This window comes from Lissotriton helveticus, chromosome 6, assembly GCF_964261635.1.
Source record: "Lissotriton helveticus chromosome 6, aLisHel1.1, whole genome shotgun sequence".
NCBI classification, from domain to species: Eukaryota; Metazoa; Chordata; class Amphibia; order Caudata; family Salamandridae; genus Lissotriton; species Lissotriton helveticus.
The window spans coordinates 1,490,132,706-1,490,154,351 of NC_136067.1; the positions used below are offsets into that span (position 1 = coordinate 1,490,132,706).

The window sequence follows — 21,646 nt, forward strand, 5'->3', positions numbered from 1 at the left end:
CAACCAAGAAGACCGTCTTAAAAGAAAGAAGTCTCATGGGACACTTGTGCAAGGGCTCGAAGGGAGAACCCATCAAATAGGAGGAATGCCCAAGTTGTAAGCTAATGGACCCATGGGACCAGCCGGTGCACCAGTGGGGTACATTGCTCTCGAATAAACTCCAAACATCGCATTAAGGAAATGCGAGGGGTCCTGTCCAGTACCAGGAAAAGGAGGGTACGAACCTACTGGTTGTCCTGACGGAGGTTGCTCCGACATCGGTTCATTCTGACCCTCTTGATCCACAGGGACTACTACCGGAGTCGGAGCTCGAGGAACTTCCTCTTCTTCTTCATGCTCCGAAGAATGGTGTGACTCCGGATCTGGCTCCTGTTCCGGAACCGGGGAACCTCCAAGAGACTGCAAAGGAGAAGGAGATACGAAGTCCTTATGATGCTTACGAGACTTCTTCTTCGAATCCGAAGACTCTTTTCCAGAATGATGTCTTGAGCTATGTTTTCTCCTCTTGTGCTTCCTCTTCGAGGAGCTCGAAGCATGACCCGAAGCCGACTTGGATCCAGACCTCGAGCTCTCTCTGGATCTCGACCTCGCCCTGGACCTCGACCTCGAAGCCGACCTCGATCTCGACTTCGAACGCGACTTCTGTCTCGACTTCGAGCATCTGGATGTCGACCTCGAAGATCTCCCAGTCTCTCTCCCCTTTACCTTCGCAAGAAGAAGTTTAGCTTCAAGTTCTCATAACGCCTTAGGATTCATCTTGAAGCAGGATCGACAGTTTTTAACATCGTGGTCCGATCCAAGACACCATAAACAATCGTTATGCGGATCGGTGATTGACATCATGCGAGCGCATGACCCACATTGTTTGAATCCTGTCCTCCTCGACGACATTCTCGACGAAGAAGGAATAGTTAAAGATGAAATAGTAACACTATAATAGTAGAAGATACTAAGTATCGCAGAAGATCCCAGAAACCGTTAGCGTCGACGACGCGGAAAAAAGGGAACTGACGTCATCACGCCGACGTGGGTCTAATAAGGAGTCGGTGACGTCAGACGGAGTCGCGCGCGATGCCGTGCTCCTGTGACGTCGTCCACGCCGGCGTGCTACGAAGAAAAAATTCTGAATGCTGCTGATGCAAGGGGGATATTCACAAGGTGAGGAATCCACACGGCAGATGTATCTATCAGAATGAACCTGTGCTCATCCTCTGGTAGCGTGGCATAGAGCAGTCAGGCTTAACTTTAGAAACAATGTATAAAGATTTTGTGCAACACTCCAAACAGTACAACAGTGAAAACAGCATATGAAAAGATTCCACCCCAGGTTAAAACAATAGAGCTTAGGTCATTGAATAAAACAAGACCAACACAACAAAATCTTAAGCTATTGAATTGTAAAGTTTATATTGAAAAATAGCACCTACAAGCCAAAGGCGCTTTTTGGGATATCTGGTTGCGCCCAAGGGGCAAAGTAAAAAATTCAGGCCGACTACGATGGAATGCGGGCTGGCTACAGGGACTCAGGCAGGCCCACTGAAAAAAGGAGCTTTATCATGGATGTGGAGTGCTTGTGTGGATCTGCATCAAAAATGTGTGGCGCAGCAGAGACAATGTATCAGTTCCGAAATGCGTTGAGGCTGCGGTGTGAGGTCTTGAGGCATCAGCGTCGAGAATCCTCTTGATGGGGATTGCGATGTGAAGGCTGGTGTCGAGGATGCTAGGCACAGTAGTGACAGTCCAATCCAACCAATGATGCATTGCTTCTGCTTGAAGATGCGCAGCTCAGCTGAGGAGATGCGTCAGTTAGGCTAGTGGATGTGTCGCTCAGCAGAAGATACTCCAGTTCTGCTGGAGAAACACTTTAGGCCCACTTCCAGGGTCCAGACTGGGGTGGCACCACTTGGCAGGGTAGACACTCAGATGGCAGAGTCTAGGTGCAGAAGGAGGTTGGTTGGAAGCCTTTTATGTCCCTGAGACTTCAGATGAGGAGGCCAGCCACGTAGTGCATGGAATCACTCTGGGTTCAAGTGATGCAGGTCAAGTCCCTCACCTAGGTCATAGGGCAGCAGGTTAGCAAAGCAAGGCAGGAGCACAGCAAAACAGAAGCCCATCAGAGTGGCTGTCCTTTCAGCAGCATAGCAGTCCTTCTTCCTGGCAAAGTCTTCACAGGTCCAGAAGTGTACTCAAGTGGTGGTTTCAGAGGCTCAGTACTTATTCCCAGTTGGGCCCTTCAAGTGGGGGAGACTTCAAAGACAGGCCTCTGAAGTGCACAGAGATCCTGCCCATCCTGCCTGGCTCCTAGACTCACAACAAGGGAGTATGCAGCCCTTTGTGTGAGGACAGGACACAGCTTATATTCAGGTGTGGGTGGGCCGGATCCAGCTCCTCCCTCTCAATCTGCCAGGATATCCCATGATGTCACACCTAAGTTCCCATTGTGTGTTACTGTCTAGGAGGAATACACAAAGCCCAGCTTTCACCCACCCCAGCTGATCAGAGACAGGCAGCCGCACCGCATGGCTAAACTAAGTAAATGCCAACTTTCTAAAAGTGGCATTTTCAGAAATGTGATTTAAAATCCGGCTTCGCCATAAATTAGGATTCCAGAGACACCAGACTTGGGAGTTTTATTCTTCCCAATTGAAAATTACACCTATGTTATAATGTAATCCCAATGTTATCCTATGGGAGAGGAAGGCCTTGCATTAGTGAAAAACAGCTTTGAGAGTTTGTCACTACCAGGACATGTAAAACTTAAAAGTACATGCCCTGCCCTTTAAATACATTTCACCTTGTCCTCTGGATTGTCTAGGGCCTACCTTAGGGGTGACTTATATGTTTAAAGAGTGATGGTTTGGGTCTGGCAAAAATTTGGTTTGCCAGGCCGACATGGCAGTGTGAACTGCACCCACAGGCTGTGCAAAGACAGGTCTGAGACATGGTCAAAGGGCTACTTAAGTGGTTGGCTCTATCAGTGTTGCAGGCCCACTACTAGCATTTAATTTACTGGCCCTGGGTACAGGGGTACCACTTTACCAAGGACGTATAAGTAAATTACATTTGGCAGTTGGGGATGAACCAATTTTACCATGTTAAGGGGAGAGAACACAAGCACTATAGCACTGGTTAGGAGTGGTAAAGTGCACACAGTCCTAAAACCAACAAAACAATGTCACAAAAGTGAATGAGGTAGGCAAAAAAATGGGGGGAGGACCTCTTTCAGGTCTAACATGTCGTAATGACACACCAGCAAAACACCCCACACAGAGGTATCACAAATGTTAGGTTTGCTATTACCATATCTGCTTTTGCATGAGGCTTGGAATGAGCTCCATATTGTGCTCTATAAAATTCTCACTCACTTCTTCATTCACTCACTGTTCTAAAGAACACCATTCCCAAGTGGCTTCACTTCAGTCCATGTTACTTCATATCTATTTAGCATAGGCACTACATATACTGAGATAAGAAAAACAGATTAAATGAACCAATTAGATATTTACCCAAGTCCACGGATCATCAGTTTCTCTTCTTCTTTGCCCATTCTTACACTCAGCAGAGAACGGATCTGACCTAGCGAGGCCAGCAAGTTGATTGTATCTTCCACAGACACAGCATTTATGGTATACGTTTTTGGTAAAGCTCGAACAAGGCCTCCAATTCCATCATACTGACGGTGCAACAATACAAACATAGCCCTCACCAACTCCGAATCTTCAATCACAGACTCTTGCGCCCATCGTACCATGGTCTCAGAAATCAGCTGCTGAAGTGTTGCTGTGAAGAGATGAGAGACTTGGTTTTATGTCACCATTTCAAGGGTTGTCAGATAAACAAGTCGTTTTTTCTATTAGGCACCACACACAATTTTGCTTTATCATGATTTCATTTTGTACCAAAGTATCTGCTCTCAGGTCTAAGATTTAGCAGTTGTTTATTTCAACAAACCAAACTGTCTTTAACTGCCCTGAGAGTTTGTCATCTGCATACATCTACACCAGGATCAACATTGAATCTGCTGTTTCATGGGCAAATGTTGTTCCATGAATGCAGAAAGTATGATGACTTTGTGACGTGTGGCATTTGGTTTGTATACGTACCCTGTCCCACCCAATATTTAAAGAATATTTTTAAACGTTAATTTTGTTCTTTCAGTTAGAACAGTGATACTCAAAGTAGTGCTCGGGTCCACTGACAGCCCCCTGGAACTTTTCCTCCAGACCACTGGTAAACAGCAGTACTGGGCTACTGTTTACTTGACAGCGAACCTACATGTAGAAAGATGTTTAAAAACAGCAAACATTTATTTACAGGATGACTGAAGTTAAAGAAGGAAAGTAACTAGGGTGTCCTGCACCACTTAACTTGAGGAATACCTTCAATTTTAAAGATATCTTGCAACAAACTTGTAAAAATAAAATAAAGGAGCATATTTACAAGGAAATGGTGGACCACTGATATGCAGCAAATTTCGCATCACCGCGCTCTGTCATTATTAAAATGCAGGGATGCGGCGTATTTACAACAATACGGTGAACCCCTGTGTTTTCCCTATTGCCGGCGCTAAAAACAGCTGCCTAGCGCCAACATAGGCACCCTTGTGCCATAATGCAAGGGTACCAGCATTACAAACAATGATTGTTTATGTGCAGGAAGGTGTCCCTTCCTGCACATGAACAATCAATAATCGCAATGTGTTACTTCTATGTGTTCTGCACAAAGCAGCACTCATAGAAGTAGCAAATCGTCATTATTTAATGATTGTTTGTGTGCAGGAAGGCACACCTTCCTGCACATAAACTATCATTAATGGCGTTTTGCTCTTTCAATGTGTGCTGCAAAAAGCAGTACACAAAGAAAAAAGCAAAAACATGGAGAAATAAAGGTATTTCTTCTCGTTGTGCCATTCTAACTCCTGCTATGGCATGGCGTTAGTTTTTAGCACTGCCCCAGATTTACAGAACCTTGTAAATTTGGGGCAGCATCAAAAAGCAATGGGTGTTGCGGTGAAACGCTCACAGCAATACCCATTGCAAACCCCTTACAGGCAGAAACCTGGATAAAAGGGTAACATATTTATAAACAGCGTTAAGGCACAAAAAGTGGCGCCACTTTGTGCCTATTGTGCCACCCGAATGCTGTAAAACGTGACATTCGGTTGTGCAATCTCCTTGTAGATATGCCACTAAGGGCCAGATGTAGGTGGCCATTTACCGATCGGTAACGGCCGATTTCGGCCGTTACCGACCGGTAAATAGGTTTTCGGTATGTAGGGGGCCTCAATTTACCGAATCGGTAAATTTACCGATCCTGTAAAACACCGAATCGGTAATTTTACCGATTCGGTAAATCCAAATGTAGGTGGGACTCTTGTGAGTCCCAAAGGCCTTACAGATTCGGTATTTTACCACCCAATCCAATTGGGTGGTAAAATACCGAATCCAGGTGTGCATGCACATGTGTTCATGCACACCTATGCCATGTGACACACAGACCTGCCCCTAGGGCATGTCTGTGTGCCACATGTCACACGTGCCTGAATTCGGGGTGCTAGAGGGTGTCAAAGTGACACCCCCTGCACCCTTGCAACATTCGGTATTTACCGATTCGGTAAATACCGAATAGGTATTTCCCATTGATTCCTATGGGCTTCACAGCCCATAGGAATCAATAGGGAATACCGATTCGGTATTTACTGAATCGGTAAATACCGAATGTTTCCGATTCGGTATTTCCAGTTAAAAAAATACCTACATCTCAACCATTCATATTTACCGATTCTTAAATACCGAATCGGTAAAATTCGGTATTCATGAATCGGTAAATACGATTTACCTACATCTGGCCCTAAGTCTCTTCAAAGTTCAAAAAGTGTATTTCGTTAACATGCAGAAGCATTTCACCTTAGTAGATTAGAATATATCAGATCATTGACAAGTAATTCTTTAAAAGAGGTAAGTTCCATACAGGAATTTAGAAACATTCATGGTTACCCCCACCCTGACAATATTGCCAATAGTGAACTAGGATGCAAAGAAGTTGGTATGTGCACTCTGTGGGTGGCCTGGGTAGCTATTAAACATGAACAATATTATCTATCTATACTACTATGATAAAGAGAGAACTTTGAACCTTTGAGGCGGGTAAACTCAGGAACCACAGCACCAATCCAAACACCCGACACATCGTTGTAATTGTCAGGGTCTGCAGATGGACATAGGCTATATAAAAAAATAAAATATACGTTCTTTAAAATATTTAGGATTAAAAAAAAAGTAGTCCCTTGGAAGTAGCGCCGGCCGCAGATTGCTCTGAAAGCTGTCAAGGAGCGAGCAGTGAAATGGATGCAAATAAACGTGCTGATCTGAACTTCGTGTGGCTTTGCTTTAATTTGGGGCTTCCTGTTTAGACTTTATATATATATATATGTATATATATAAATATATATATATATATATATATATATATATATATATATATATATATATATATATATATTGATACTACTATTATAAAGAGAGAACTTTGAACCTTTGAGGCGGGTAAACTCAGGAACCACAGCACCAATCCAAACACCCGATACATCGTTGTAATTGTCAGGGTCTGCAGATGGACATAGGCTATATAAAAAAATAAAATATACGTTTTTTAAAATATTTACGATTAAAAAAAAAGTAGTCCCTTGGAAGTAGCGCCGGCCGCGACGTGCGTGCTGCATCAGGAGCGCGGGGAGGAGCGGCGTACAAAAGCGCGAGGAGGAGCGGCGGACATGTGAGCGGGGAGGAGCGGAGGACAGGCGGGGAGGAGCGGTGAGGAGCGGCGGACAGGTGGTGAGGAGCGGCGGACAGTCGGGGAGGAGCGGCGGCTGAGGTAGGTGAAGCGGCCCGTGTGCGGCTCATTGGGGGCCTTGAAAGTGGCGGGTGCGCTCCGGGGGACCCACGGACAACGTCGGGGTGGGCGGGGGCCCTGAAGCCTGAGACAACGTTGGGGCGGGCGGGGGCCCAGAAGCCTGATTGCTCCCGGACAACGTCGGGACGGGCTGCTAGTAGTTTAATAAATCGACACAAGAGAAGGTTATGTACAGTACACATCCTGAAGTCATGTTTTTCAACGTCATTTTATATGAGATAATGAAGAAAAAGGAGGCAAAGTGAAATGAAACAATTACCTAAGATCACAAAATTTAGTTAAGTGGGGAAGTTGGAACTTATCCCAGGTTTACAAGTTTTACATTGTACAATTCAGCCAATAGATGTTCACTATTCGTTCTCCCCACACCCACCTTACCAGCCCCCCAAAAATTGCCCACTGTGGCCCTCTGTTACAACACAGACTATACTTTTTTGCTCCGGGAAGATGTTTGCGTTTACCTATGAGTTAGAAACTGACACACTTGCCATGCACAGGGTTATCATTAGTGATGTAATTTCGTATGGGTTTCTCTATTAGGGCTGTGGGGTTGCGCCCCACTGAAATTCCTACACATTTACATAACAACATAATAAATAGAACAATTTATTGAGAGATACAATTGTATCTCTAAGTAATTCGATGTATTTAAGTCTGGGCTGGGCAGTATGTTTCAGGCTGCCTGCCCCATCTCTGCTCTGAAGCATGAGACGGAATTCAGGCAGTAAATTAACTTTCGCAACTGTACTGCAGAACGCAGGTCTTTCTGTTTTTTAAAGCCCTTCATTGCCATTGGATCTATGGCTGCATGCACTCTGTAGGCCAGTGGCGCAATTCGCATCATGGTTTCAAGCATGGGAGACTTCATCCCTGTGTGACTTCAGACATCCGTAATTCAAAACCGTAGATACTACCCTATCGTCATACGTGGGAGTGGATGCAAGCCAGTCTGATCCTGTGCCTTGTTCTCGGTAATGGTAACTGTTTGCAAGCTAAAGTTGTGTTATGTATATTGTGCTGTGACCCCCCTCATCATGCTAACCTCCCCCACTGTGAAACCCCAGGCCCTGACTGCACCTCGCTGGCCCCGTCAGAAGTGGAGCTGCAACATTTGTTCCACCGTTAAATGGATCCAAATAACAAGCAGGGTTTGTTCAGTCATTCTTGTTCCCTTGCGAAGTTGATCCAAATATCCGATACATCCGAGTCAAGCAAGGCGAGAAAGAAATGCGTTACTTACCTGTAACTGCAGTTATCCAGTATTGGTATCTTTCATAGATTCACATGCCTGAATCATTCCCTGTCGTCGGGATGGGAGTCCCCAGTACATAAATAAAGTAATGTCCCATTAGACATATAGAGTAATAGACCAAAGGCCCCACATTAGTAACATATCCATGTCCTTTTGTAAAAAGGACCAAACTCTAGAGAAGAGCCAATCAGCTATCACCTCCCTCTAGAACCCTCCTAGAAGGAGCTCCTGTTCCTCAGATTTTCGTAAGTACCGAGCTAAGTAGGCGTACCACTGAGAGAATTAGATGAGTCCTTCCAGGGGAGGCGGGAGGGTTGCATGTGAATCTATGAAAGATACCAATACTGGATAACTGCAGTTACAGGTAAGTAACGCATTTCTTATCCAGTATTATGGTATCTTTCATAGATTCACATGCCTGAATCAGAGTAGCAAGCAATGATAAGCACATTACGGATGGTACGTACAGCATATACAAATCCACCAGATAATCACATATCAATGTGATAAATAGAAAATATCAAAATATAGGCAAAGATACCATCCAGAAATACAATAGAGAAATGTGCGTATACAAGAAAGGGTGGTGGGATGAAAAGAAGACTCACCTCTATTGAAATAGATGATGAAGTCCTGCTTGTCCCACTGCAGCATCCTTCATGAGTTCTGTATCCAAGCAGTAATGCTTGGTGAATGTATGCGGCGTCTTCCACGTTGCTGCTCTGCAAATGTCTATGATAGGCACACCTGCGAAGAGCGCCATGGATGTAGACATCGCTCGAGTGGAATGGGCCCGTACTTTAGATTGCAGGGGTTGCCCTGCCTATTTGTGACAAAATGAAATAGCTGAAGAGATCCAGCGAGAAAACTTTGTTTAGTGAGTGAAAGACCTTTTCTAGTTCTACTGTAGGCCACAAGGAGTTGGTTGAATTTGCGGAAGGTCTTTTTCTGCTCAATATAAAACTTTAGGCAGCGTTTAAGATCCAGAATATGTAGAGTCCTTTCTGCCATAGTGTAAGGATTTGGAAAGAAAGAGTGTAAGACTACAGGCTTGTTGAGATGGAAGTCCAATGGGACTTTTGGTACAAATTTTGGGTTTGTTCATAATAGCACTCTGTGTTGTTTGAATTGCAAGAAAGGTTCTTGAATTGAGAAAGCCTGGAGCTCACTTACTCATCTTGTTGAAGTAAGGGGGAGAAGGAGTGCCGTTTTCCAAGAGAGATACTTGAGATCAGCTCTGTGTATCGGCTCAAAGGGATGTTTCATGAGCTGATTAAGGACTGTGTTGAACTGCCAAGTAGGAGGTAAAGTCTTCACCGGAGGAAAAATCCTGAAGAGGCCTCTAAGAAACCGTTTGATCAATCTGTCAGACCAGAGAGAAGGTCCAGCAGAAGACCTTCTGAAACGGGATATTGCCGCCAAGTGAACCCTGATGGAAGCCTGAGCCAGACCGGAGTTCGCCAATGGAGAAGGTAAGGCAATATTTGAACTGGAGAAGAAGAAAAAGGATGTATTTTCTGAGTTTTACACCAAATGCAAAACCTCTTCCACTTTAAAGAATATGTCTTGTTAGTACTGTCTGCTCGCGCCCGAGCTAGAAGGGCTCTACAATCCGGCGGAATATTTAAATTCTGAAACTCTTTGAACTCAGGAGCCAAGCGGATAACCTGAGAGATGCTGGATCCAGATGCTGGTCTTGCTGGTGGTTCATTGTGAGGAGAGAAGGAAACTGCTTCAACCGTATTAGCGGTTCCAGAGAGAGAAGGTGAAGCTCTGTGAACTAATGTTGGCGCGGCCAAGCTGGGGTCATTAGAATGAGAGTGCAAGGCTCCGCTTTCAATTTCCTGAGGACTCTGGGAATCATTGGAAACGGTGGAAAAGCGTATGCAAAGACGTTGCACCATGCGATCGAAAATGCATTCCCTAGAGATCCCTTCTGGGGATCCCAGCTTGCGAAGTGTTGGCATTTGGCGTTCTGTCTTGTAGCGAATGGATCTATGAGAGGAGTGCCCCATCGTGAGAATATTTGGTTGAGGATCCCTAGGTCCAATTTCCACTCGTGAAACGTTGTGTGTTGCCTGCTTAGTGAATCGGCCAGAGCGTTGTCCGTTCCTGGGAGGTACTCCGCCCGAAGGGAGATATTGTGCAGGATCAACCAGTTCCAGATTTTTTGCGATTCGCGAGAGAGTGTTAGTGAGCAAGTCCCTCTCTGCTTGTTGAGATAGTGCATTGTCGTGGTATTGTCCGTACGCACAAGCACTAGAGAATTCCTGATTCTTGGAAGAAAAGCCTGAAGGGCGAGGAAGACCGCTCGTAGTTCGAGATTTATATGAAGCCCTTTCTCGAAAGGGGACCATTTCCCACTTATTTGCAGTTCTTGGAGGAAAGCTCCCCAACCTCCCAGTGAGGCATCTGTTGTGATGATATGCAGCGAAGCTGGAAGCAAGAAAGGCAAGTCTTGAGAAACGTTCTGAGGACAAGTCCACCATTGCAGAGCCTTGAACATCTGAGGGGTCATTCAAATTATGTCATCGAATGAACCTGTGCATTGTACCCATTGCGCTGAGAGCGCTTCTTGGAGAGGGCGCATGCGGAGACGGCAGTGTGGTACCAGTAAGATACATGATGACATTATCCCGAGTAGGGACTTGAAGAGGCGAACTGTCAGGGACCTCTTGGAAGTTATGAGAATAGCCAGTGACAGAAGCTTGTCCTTTCTTTCCTGGGTTGGAAAAGCTTTCTTTTGCTTTGTGTTGAGTCCCAGACGATTGAAAAGCTGTTGACAAGCGTTGGAAGGCCTGGACGCGTCTTCTAAGGATGGCGCCTTGATTATCCAGTCGTCCAGATATGGAAAAATTTGATGGTGTTGTTGCCTGAGATATGCAGCCACTGGAGAAAGGCATTTCGTAAAGATGCGTGGTGCTGATTTGAGCCCGAAAGGTAGGACGCGGAATTGAAAGTGTCTGCCTGCTACTGCAAACCTTAAGAACTTTTTGTGATTCCTGTTAATAGGGATATGAAAATAGGTATCCTGAAGATCCAAAGACACCATGTAATCTTCTGCATCTAGAAGTTGTAGAACCTCCTGGATTGTCACCATAAGAAACAACTGCTTTTTCAAGAATTTGTTGAGGGATCTCTGGTCTAAGATTGGTCTCCATTTTTTCTCCTTTTTCTGAATCAGGAAAAAACGGGAGTAAAATCCTTTCCCCCGTTGAGAAAGAGGAACTCTTTCTATCACTCCCTTCTGTAGCATAAGAGAAATCTCCCGGAGAAGTATACGTAGATTTTTGTGAAGCATAGGTCGGGGAGGAGTTGGGGGAGCGATGTGAACAAATTCCAGTGAATGACTGAATTGAACTAATTGTAGAACCCAGCGGTCCGTTGTGAATTGCATCCAATTTGTTAGAAAATGGGAAATTCTTCCTCCAATTTTTGAGGGCAGAGATGAACTGGAGACTGGCTGAAGTGAAGGGTCATTGTCGTCGAGCAGTGCCTTTTTGTTGACCTTTTCCACAAAAGTATGATTTACTATAAGATGATTGCTGCTTACGATGTTGATACTGTGGACGATGTTGTTGACCAGAAGAGTAGGACGACCGATATTGGTAATTGTCTCTAGAAGAGGACTGCCCTCTTCCTCTTGATCCACGAAAGGAAGGGTTTTTAAATTGGAGGGTTCCCAACCCTCTGGCAGTGTCCGTATCTTTCTTTATAGTTTGGAGATCCTCATCAATTTTTGTCCCAAAAAGAAACTGGCCATCATAGGGCATATCCAAGATCTTCGTTTGAATTTCAGGTCAAAAAGAAGTTGCCTTCAACCAACCTTGTCGTCTCAACACTGCTGCGCCAGCCAGCTGACGAAATCCAGTCGACGCGATATCCATCGTGCAATTTATTATTTCTGAAGCTTAACGTTCCCCTTCAAGCAATATCTTCTTTGCCGCCTCGTTTGAGTCTTCAGGTAAGGCTGCCAGGTATGGAGCTATGTCTGCACATTACTGCCTATTGTATCGTCCCAATAGTGCTAAAGCATTGGACGCTCTTACTATCAACCCAGACACTGAAGAAAAACGCTTTCCGATGTTATCCAATCTTCAGCCTTCCTTATCCGGCGGAGCTGTAAACGGGGGCAGAAGGATTTTTGGACTTCCTTTGGGCTGCCTGCGTTATAACCAAATCCGGCTTGGGATGCCCTATTAAGCAAGCTGGAGCAGTATCGGGCGCCTTGTATTTTTTATCCAGGTGAGGCAACACCAGAGGCACCAAGGAAGGATTTTGCATAATCTTCACACCCTGACCCCATAAGTATTCTATTATGGGTATAGATCTTACTGACTTCTTGAAAAGCTCCTTAAAATCATCTAAGAAGCAATCCTGTTGGTGGGAAACCATGGGTATTTGAAAACGTAGAGCTGCTCTCTCAACAATGTTATGGAACCCCCCGATGTCTTCAGGTGGTGAGTCAGCCTGTGCAGGTACTGGAGAAGCAGGACAGGGAATGAGGTAGTCGTCCCATTCATCATGGTTAGACTGGGTGTCTTGAAGTTTTCCCTCTTCATGCTGATCTTCCTCCTCATTATCATCATCAGTAGATGGAGGATGCGGCAAAATGACAGGTTCCGGCTGTAAATTTAAAGGTGGAGGCCGTGGTCTTGGTGGTGGAGACACGGCCGGGGGTTGAGGTTTAGGAGATGTTAGAAACCTCTGTTTGTAGTCAGTAATGAGGAATTGCAAATCCGAAACCAAGGAGGCTGGAAGACAAACCATTGGTGGAGGAGGCGGTTGATATTCTTCCTCCTGATCCTGGTCTTCCTCATCTGAGCTTTCTTGATATTTTACATTAAGTTCAGAGGGGCTTGTCGCCGTTTGAAACATGCTACTCTCATCCGAATCCTCCTCTTCCAGAAGATATGCTGGAGGCAGTGGTTGGACCCTACTTGGAGATGTTAGGGCTGGCGTCAACATCTTCTTCATAATTCTTAAACGCACATAAGTGCTTTTCAGATTTGGATTCGTCATCGTCGACGAGCCCGTCGACGGTGTTGTAGTCGATGGAATTATCGTCGACGAAGCCGTCGTCGACACTGTCTTCATCACTGATGGAGATCTCGTCGACGGTGTGGTTTTCGTCGACCGAGCCTTCGTTGATGATGGCGTGGACGTCGACGTGACTGTCTTCTTCGTCGAGCTCGTAGACGACCCAGTCGTCGGCGAACGCAGCGCCGACGGCTGCTTCGACATCGATGATGTTTTCTTGATCTTTATCGTCGACGACACGGTCTTACCTGCCATCGACGAAGGAGTCGTCGTCGTCGACGAGGTTAATGACAACGTCACCATCGACGTGGAGACAGTCGTCGTCGAGGAAGTGACACCCAAGGCAGTAGACACAGATCCCTTCATCGCTGAAGTCGTCGTCGACGATGTCGTCATCGACGGAGTGGAAGAAGGTTTTGTGAAGGTGGTAACTTCCTGAGAGGACACTTTAGAGGATATTGAAGAGCCCTCACTCTCCTCAGAAGACTCCAATTGGCCTCTGTCCTTCAGCCTTTGTAACCATATTAAAAGGTGTCCATTCCGGTCTTTGAGGGTTTTTGTGGAGAAGGTACGACATTCCTTGCAATCTTTAGAAGAATGGCCCGGACAGAGGCAGTAGAGACAATCTTGATGTTGGTCATCTACATGTAGTCGCTTTTTCCCACAGGAACCACAGGACCTAAAATGTCTCTTCTTAGGTGTCTCAGCCATGAGGATACCAAGGAATTTCAGTCAAGAGATGAAATATAAAGCCAGAAAAAAACACTGGAAAACCAGATGAGAAGTAAACTGAGCAGAGCTCAGAGGAGACTCCCTTAGCACGATGTGTGGTAGAAAATCTGAGGGTCTTCTCTAGAGTTTGGTCCTTTTTACAAAAGGACATGGATATGTTACTAATGTGGGGCCTTTGGCCTATTACTCTTTATGTATAATGGGACATTACTTTATTTATGTACCGGGAACTCCCATCCCGACGACGGGGAATGATTCAGGCATGTGAATCTATGAAAGATACCCTAATACTGGATAATATGTCCTTACAGTGGACAGTTCTCTGATGTGTGAAATAAAAATTCCCCGAGGCTCCATGCCCCTAAGTTAACACTGATGCCTAAAACCTGGATTGACTTGCAAACAATGACTGTAAAAAACGTTGAGGCAATGCATTTCAGTGATTTAGTTTCTCTCTTATTTCTCATACTTTACTTAATCTTGCATTTCCCTAGAGTTAGCTATTTTATCATTTTGTTGTTTATCAGTATTTTCTTCTATGCATACTTTGAGGCTTAAGCCATGCCTGGTGTTTATGTGAATATTTGTGTGAAGGGGTACACAAATGCCAAAATATTCACATGGCAAAAGTAAGGGAAAATAAAGTGCTTAAATTTGAGCGAGTGAAGTGTATGCTTGGGGGCAGAACATTGACAAAGATGCAAGGAAGTGCCTTCAGGGAAGAGTGAAAAGAGGATGCTGACGAAGAAAGAGAGGGGGTTAAAGATATACAGATGGATAAGATATGCAGAGAAAAAGAGGATACATATCTAACAACAAGCACACATAACTGAAGGCCAAAACTCCTTCCACCGGCGTCAATGCTATTTAATTCACAGACTCACTATTTCGGAATTGAAACATTTCCAATGTTAATTATTTATAACAAATCATTGTTGTTACTCATTTATTTTAAACAGCTAACATCCATTGACAAAGCCAATCATAATGAAAGGTTTTAGGTGCAGATCAATTATTTGGATACAATTACATCTCAAAGGGAACCCAGTAACCAAAATGATAGTCGGTTGGAACACTACGGGAATCACAGACATTTATTTGACATGTTCCTTTATAGAGAGCCCTTACTTTTTTCAACCCACTTAAAGACCTGTCTGCACATATTTCTATATGAATGGTTGCAGCCAGCAGCGGTGGGGGCTTCCCGAAACCTGGTGGTTAGAGCATTTTTGCCAGAGTTAATGCTGCATGCAGTGCAAGCATACATTTTAAAGTGCAAAAGTTGTCATGCTGTGACATTAACTGCTCAACATATTAATGCAGTACGATATTGGGCAGTTTTCAATGTTTTAATATTTCAAGACTATACTTTCCCACTGCTTTATAAGTTTTGCTTTATCGCTGCATTTATTTGCTTTGAAATGTACCATTTGGCAATCATTTTTTCATTTTTCTTGGGAGAGGGACCCACCCTGGGTCCCAGGTTTGTCCATTAAACTTGTTCACCTCACTCACTATATAAAAGTCATGCCCAACGTTTATGACCCCCACTTTTAAATGTCACCAGCCTCCACTGATGCCAGTGATGATATCAATGATATCATAGAACGTCATCAGTGACATAATAAGTGATATAATAAGCAGGGCATGGCGGGGGCATATGTTATAGTTAGTTCACTGAACTAAAATAAGCAAATTTGAGTGTTGTTTTTATTTATACGTGTTAGTTTTTAACCATATCAACACCTAACCTTCAGCTCTGCAAGGTGTGGGGTTGTGCGCCCAACCTCCTCTGCATATGGCCTTCAGCTGTTTACTGTGTGGGGTTGGGAGCAGGGCTTCAGCCTGGCCCAGACCTCAACTCCCGCAGGTTGTCTGTTCCCACACCTTGTCTGGCCAACACCCCACAGCAACGCCAATGGACACACACCCAACTATTTTTTGTCTTTTATGTTTTGGTCCCATGGTATTCTTGTAGTAATTTCAAGGTACTCCCACAAATGTTTTCGGGGGGGAGGTGCTGAGAGACTGAAGCAATGCAAAAAAATAATTGCACTTCGAACCCAGGGGTGTCCCCTAGGACCCTCACCTCCCCAACAAGGGCCAGTTGTTCAGGGTACTCCTACTCATACCATGCCATATACCATTACCCATGAAAACCCGGTCCTAACTATAACTACACAATAGCGGATGGAACTGGAAAATGTGATCAATAGAAATTCACTAAGGGGTCGATTCTGATTCGGCAAAAACCGCTCCGAATAGCCGTACGGAGCGTTTTTCCCATACGAATCGTACCCTGCAACGTCCCCCGTATGTACGACGAAGTACGATTCGTACCAGGAGCTGGACTCCGTACAATTTATACAGAGACCGTACGAATCAAATCCCCGTGCGAATCTCCCTCGGAACCCGCTGTACGCGACATCCGTACGGTTCGCTGCTGCTTTTTCCAACCCAGCAAGTACGATTCGTGTGGGGTACGCACCGTACAACGCTTTTTCTACGGGAGCCGAAAACGTCCAGAGAAGCAGAGTTTGCCTCGAAACAAGTACGGAACGCCCCCCGGGTACGGTGCGTACACCCCATGATCGCAGGGGTACGCACCGTACCCCTGCGATCATGGGGTGTATACATCGTACCTCGCGATCATGGAGTGTACGCACCGTACCCCATGTTCGCTGGGTGTATGGTGCGTACACCCTGCGATCGCGGGGTACGGTGCGTACACCCCATGATCGCAAGGGTACGTGCGTACCCCTGCAATCATGGGGTGTACGCACCGTACGGTGTGTATGTGATTGTGTGCTTCTCCAAACGAATCGCCCTTACCTGACGTGGACCGTACGAATCGCGTCCTCATACCCCGGTCCGGATCGTACTCGTCGGTTCGTACGGCATGTGTAGGAGTTGTACGGTTCGCGGTTTCAGCCTTGCAATACATACGGATCGTGACGATTCGGACAGATTCACGAAATACGGATCGTACAACGCGACTCGGACGGACGGGTACGATTCGTACGGAGAGGGCTCCGGATACGAATCGTACGGAAGTTTTTTTTCCAGGATCGGAATCGGCCCCTAAATGTTTTCAGAGGACCCATTACTATTTATTAGAGTCCTTAGAACTATGTCATAGCGCAGTGAAATGATTATACATTTTTCTAAATAAACATGATAATATATATTGACAGTATGAAATATGAAACCAATGTTAGCCAGCACTTAAGAATTTTATTCAGGATGGTGAAATAAATGAGAAGTAATGGATTGTCAATGGAAAAGTAGACAGTCTGCTTCAATAAGCCAGCTGCTTGCTCATACATACGTAGATAGCTACAGTAAAAAAACGGGTAAACAACCTTTACAACGCGGTCAAAACACCGCAGGGCCATCACAACGCAGATTTTACAACGCAAATCATTACCACGACTTGCACTGGAGGGCGCTCTAGACTAAGGAATAGTAGATTTACTATTCCAACACCTTCCCTACTGTACGTAGGCTGGAGTTGGAATAGCAAATAATACTATTCCTAAGTCCAGCATCCTACAGCGCAAGTCGTGGTAATGACCTGCGTTGTAAAAGATGCGTTGTGATGTACCGCGATCATTTTGATAGCGTGGTAACATCATACATCCCCAAAAAATTGCAGCAATTTATTTTTGGATTTACTCTTTCCAAATTATTACTCTAAAATCAAACTCAAAAAGATGCAACAACTTCCACATTCACAAATTCACAGTTTTATTTGGGATTTTGATGACTCATGGATGCGTATGCAATTTCTTCATATGCAGTGGCACCCGGTAATTCGAGTAGAAGGAAGGTCTATGGTCTGAACATACACACACATACACTAATCCATCTACATGCATACTCACTCACATCCCGATGCATTCAGAAGCGTGTACACATACACCCACAATTCACAAGCATACATGCACAAATACACTCATTCACAGTGCACACTTATGAATACACATACACACAGATCCAATATTAAAGACAAGTTATACTGGCTTCAGCGGTGATCTCGGGTTGTGAGCCTCCGAGGTTGCTGGAGAATTGAGACTGCTGCCTCCTCTCACTGGCTGACTTTAGATCAGTCAATGAGAGGAGGCAGCAGTTCTTTACTCGTCGCTGAGTAGCATGTGGTCAGTGAAACTACTGACACACGACCCTGGGCACCTAAGGGCTTAAAACTGAAGTGCCTTGGGCGGAGGCTATCAGTGACGCCCCCCTCATCCTGAGGAAGAGGACCACTAAGTACTTTGCTTAGTTGAGTAGGTCAAACCCACCGGGCAGTGACATCTTACGCCTGGCATATTCAGCTAAGGCAGCCAGTTTCTTGTGCATTTTACAGTACATATATAGCAAAACTTAGCATGAAAGGTTATTTAATTAGCAAACCACAACAGCAGACTTTTATAGCCGGCCATTGTGAGCATGTGTTGAAATAGGACACTCACTGACTACTGTGTTGCAAACCCACACACATATTCTGTTTTTCAACATATGTCATTTCCCCTGAACCACAAGCAGCTGTCCTAAGGAATTTTGGTATCACAGGTGAGGTACATTTTATGCATGTACAAAGCCTGCTTTGTACACACCTCTATAGCTGTAAATCTCCAAATTGAGCAGGCTAGTGGCAAATGTTTTAATGAATAAAATAAGACTTCCAAAGTAGGAGAGATGCCTCAATGAGTAAAGGAGTCTCTCCAGACATGTGTGTGCGACCTGTATATCTTCAGGTGTTCAATTTGAATCAAGGTAATTCCAGGTTAATGTCTCATACTTCATATTTCAATAATGTGAGTACCAACCATTGCATAATATCAATATGCAGTATAAATAAAAACCTTGGCTAACCCCATATAATTGGAGTTTTTCCAGAATGTTAAAAAAAGCATTGGCAAAGGCAACAGGCCTCGCTGTTAATATGTGTGAGTTAAGCCAATGGCTTTGCCAGACTTTATTTGTTTGGCATTGCCAAAAAGTAAAACAAATTACCAATTGGAACAGGTGCATCACCATGCTGGTAAATGGATGTGTCGGCATGTGCAAACATGGGTGACCATCTTTCTTTGTGCATGCACTGCGGGGGAAAGAGAGGCAATTGTGGCATTTTTTTAATGCTTCATTTACAAATGCATGATGACTGATATCGATTTTTTAATGGTAAATTAAAAAAAAATATACTACTATTGATATAGCAGCTTGGCGGCGAGGCTTTAATTCCATTGGGACTGGAAGCTCTGCGGTGAGAATATGCGGGGCTCTGCGTCTCACAGTGTTGATTTTTATGAAGCTTGCAGCTGTGCGGTGAGGCATTGCGGGGCTTTGAGTTGCTTTGCTCTGGCTTTAGTGAAGACCTCGGCTGGGCTGGCAAGGCACCTCTATCCCCACTTCCAAGGGTCAAGTACTGGAGGGGCACCACTTGGGGTGTCAAGACTCACAGCAGGCAGAGTGCAGGTGCAGCATTTAAGAAGACAAGAGCCTTGTCTGTGCCTAGGGGTCTGATCAGGAGGTCAGTTAGCTACCCCTTGAAGTCACTCTGGTGGTCTTGGGTTCAAGGTGCAGGTCCAGTCCTTTCACTCAGGCAGCAGGGCAACAGAGTAGCAGTCCTTTTCAGAGCAGCACAGCAGTCCTTCTGAGTCTTCCACAGGTCCAGATGTGTAACGAAGATTTGGGTCTGAGGGTCCATTTTTTATACTTGGTGCCCACTTTGAAGTAGGAGAAGGTTCGGAGGATTCCACCTCCAGAGGAATTTGGAATGTCCAGTCCCCCTACCCTGACCCCAGCTCATCTGGAGTCACAGAAGACTAGTGTCATACCCTCTGTGAGTGTGCTCAGTCAGAACTTATGCGATATGCAACTGTGATAGGTGACACCACCCCCGTCATGAAGACTGAGACGGCCCATCCTGCCACTCCTATTCTCCTTTGTCTCACTGTCTGGGAGTAATACACATAGACCACCTGCCAGCTACACCTAGTCATGTCACCCAGCTTACACGCTGCAGGCACCAAATGGTTAGGACAAGCAAATGCCAAATTTCTAAAAATTGCATTTTCAGAATTGTGTAAAATCCAAATGTAACTTATAAAGAGGGTTTTCAATTGCACTTCTTTAGACCCCAAATTTGAACTGTGTACCTTCTCCTAATTTAAAGTTACCACTTATTAAATATAAGAGGGAGAGGCAGGCCTAGCAGTAGTGAAAAATAAATGTAGGAGTTTTCACTACCAGGACATGTAAAACTTAAAAGTAAATGTTCAACGTTTTAAGTATACTGCACCCTGTCCTATAGGCTGTTTAGGGCCTATCCTAGGGGTGACTGTTATTAATTAAAAAGGAAGGTCTAGGCCTGGGAAAATGCTTATTTGCCAGGTCAAAATGTCAGTTTAAAAGTGCACACACAGGCTGCAATTTCTGGTTTGAGACATGTTTAAAAGTCTACTTAAGTAGGTGGCACAATAAGTGATGAAGGCCCACTAGTAGGATGTAATTTATAGGCCCTGGGTAAACATAGTACCACTTTACTAGGAACATACAAGCAAATTAAAAGTGCCAATTAGGTGTATGACAATGTTACCATGTTTAAAGGAGAGAGCACTTAGCACTGATTAGCAGTGGTAAAGTATGCAGAGTCACAAAAGCCAACAAAAACAGGTTCAGATAACAGGAGGCTTAAAGCAAAAAAGGTTGAGGATGAACCTGCTGAAAGGGCAAGGTCCAATAAATATAAGAAAAAGTGATGGATGGAATGCTTGAATTAATCTCAACCACTGGTAATGACTCAGGCCACATTCCAATCCATTGGTATTTTGCACTGTCCTATCTTTTTATGTGCAGAGACCCTGCACTGATTAAGACACTACTTGTGAATCCGTTTGTGAATAGCAACAATCGTAAACTTACACAAAAGGGTAAGTTTACCTTTGTGAATTTGACCCATAAGCAATAGCATTATTTAAGTGTTGACATCAGTTGTGTTCAGGATTGTTAAGACAGCTACCATATCAAAGATGACTAGGATATTATCACTGTTCTAACCCATTCGCGATTATACATTTTTCGGACTGAATCACTCCAGTGACTTGTCCACCAACCACCCCTGCCCTAAAGCCACTGGCAGTTCATTTGTTATTGTTCAATTATATCATTACTTTATGTTTACTTGGGAAAAGAGACCCGAATAACAAAGGTTAGATATCAAAGGAATTCAAACTACTACAATTACAACTAGGTTTTTATATGCTTGAAACTCATGAGTTGTTTATATTACAATCCTTCATGCTAGTGCACTTACACGGCTTCTTGGCCTCATCCTTGACTGCCTTTTCAGTCAGTATTTTATTCAGATTTGCTACTTTTTCCACCAGGTACAGCAGACGGCCTCGAATCGTTAGGTCACTGCTTCCATCATGAGAACCGTCCTCGTCAAGCTCGATTCCTTGAGAGAAAATACAAGCAAATTATCGTCACATACTTCAAGGCAGGAGGACAACTGATACAACTATTAGGTTGATAAAATGCACAGACATATGGACGCATGCAACAGTCCTGCAACTGTCCAGCTGGAGGGCTGCAATGCCACAGTTTTCCATGTCCAAACTGCAGTCCCGGTAAATATCAATTTCCCAGCGTGCAATATTTACCAGATGCGCGATTTGCAACCAATTCTGCTTCATGTGTGTTTGA

The 21,646-nt window shown here is 44.5% G+C and overlaps 1 protein-coding gene across 1 annotated transcript in view; it reads right to left on the bottom strand.

The window, feature by feature from the left end:
* RYR2 (ryanodine receptor 2) overlaps positions 1-21,646 on the bottom strand; it is a 3,071,198-nt gene that overhangs the window by 1,889,042 nt on the left and 1,160,510 nt on the right. The window contains exons 36-37 of the mRNA XM_078648003.1: positions 21,255-21,398; positions 3,507-3,780 (exon numbers count right to left, since the gene is read on the bottom strand). Coding sequence (XP_078504129.1) covers positions 3,507-3,780; positions 21,255-21,398 — 418 coding nt within the window. The remainder of the gene's footprint in view (positions 1-3,506; positions 3,781-21,254; positions 21,399-21,646) is intronic.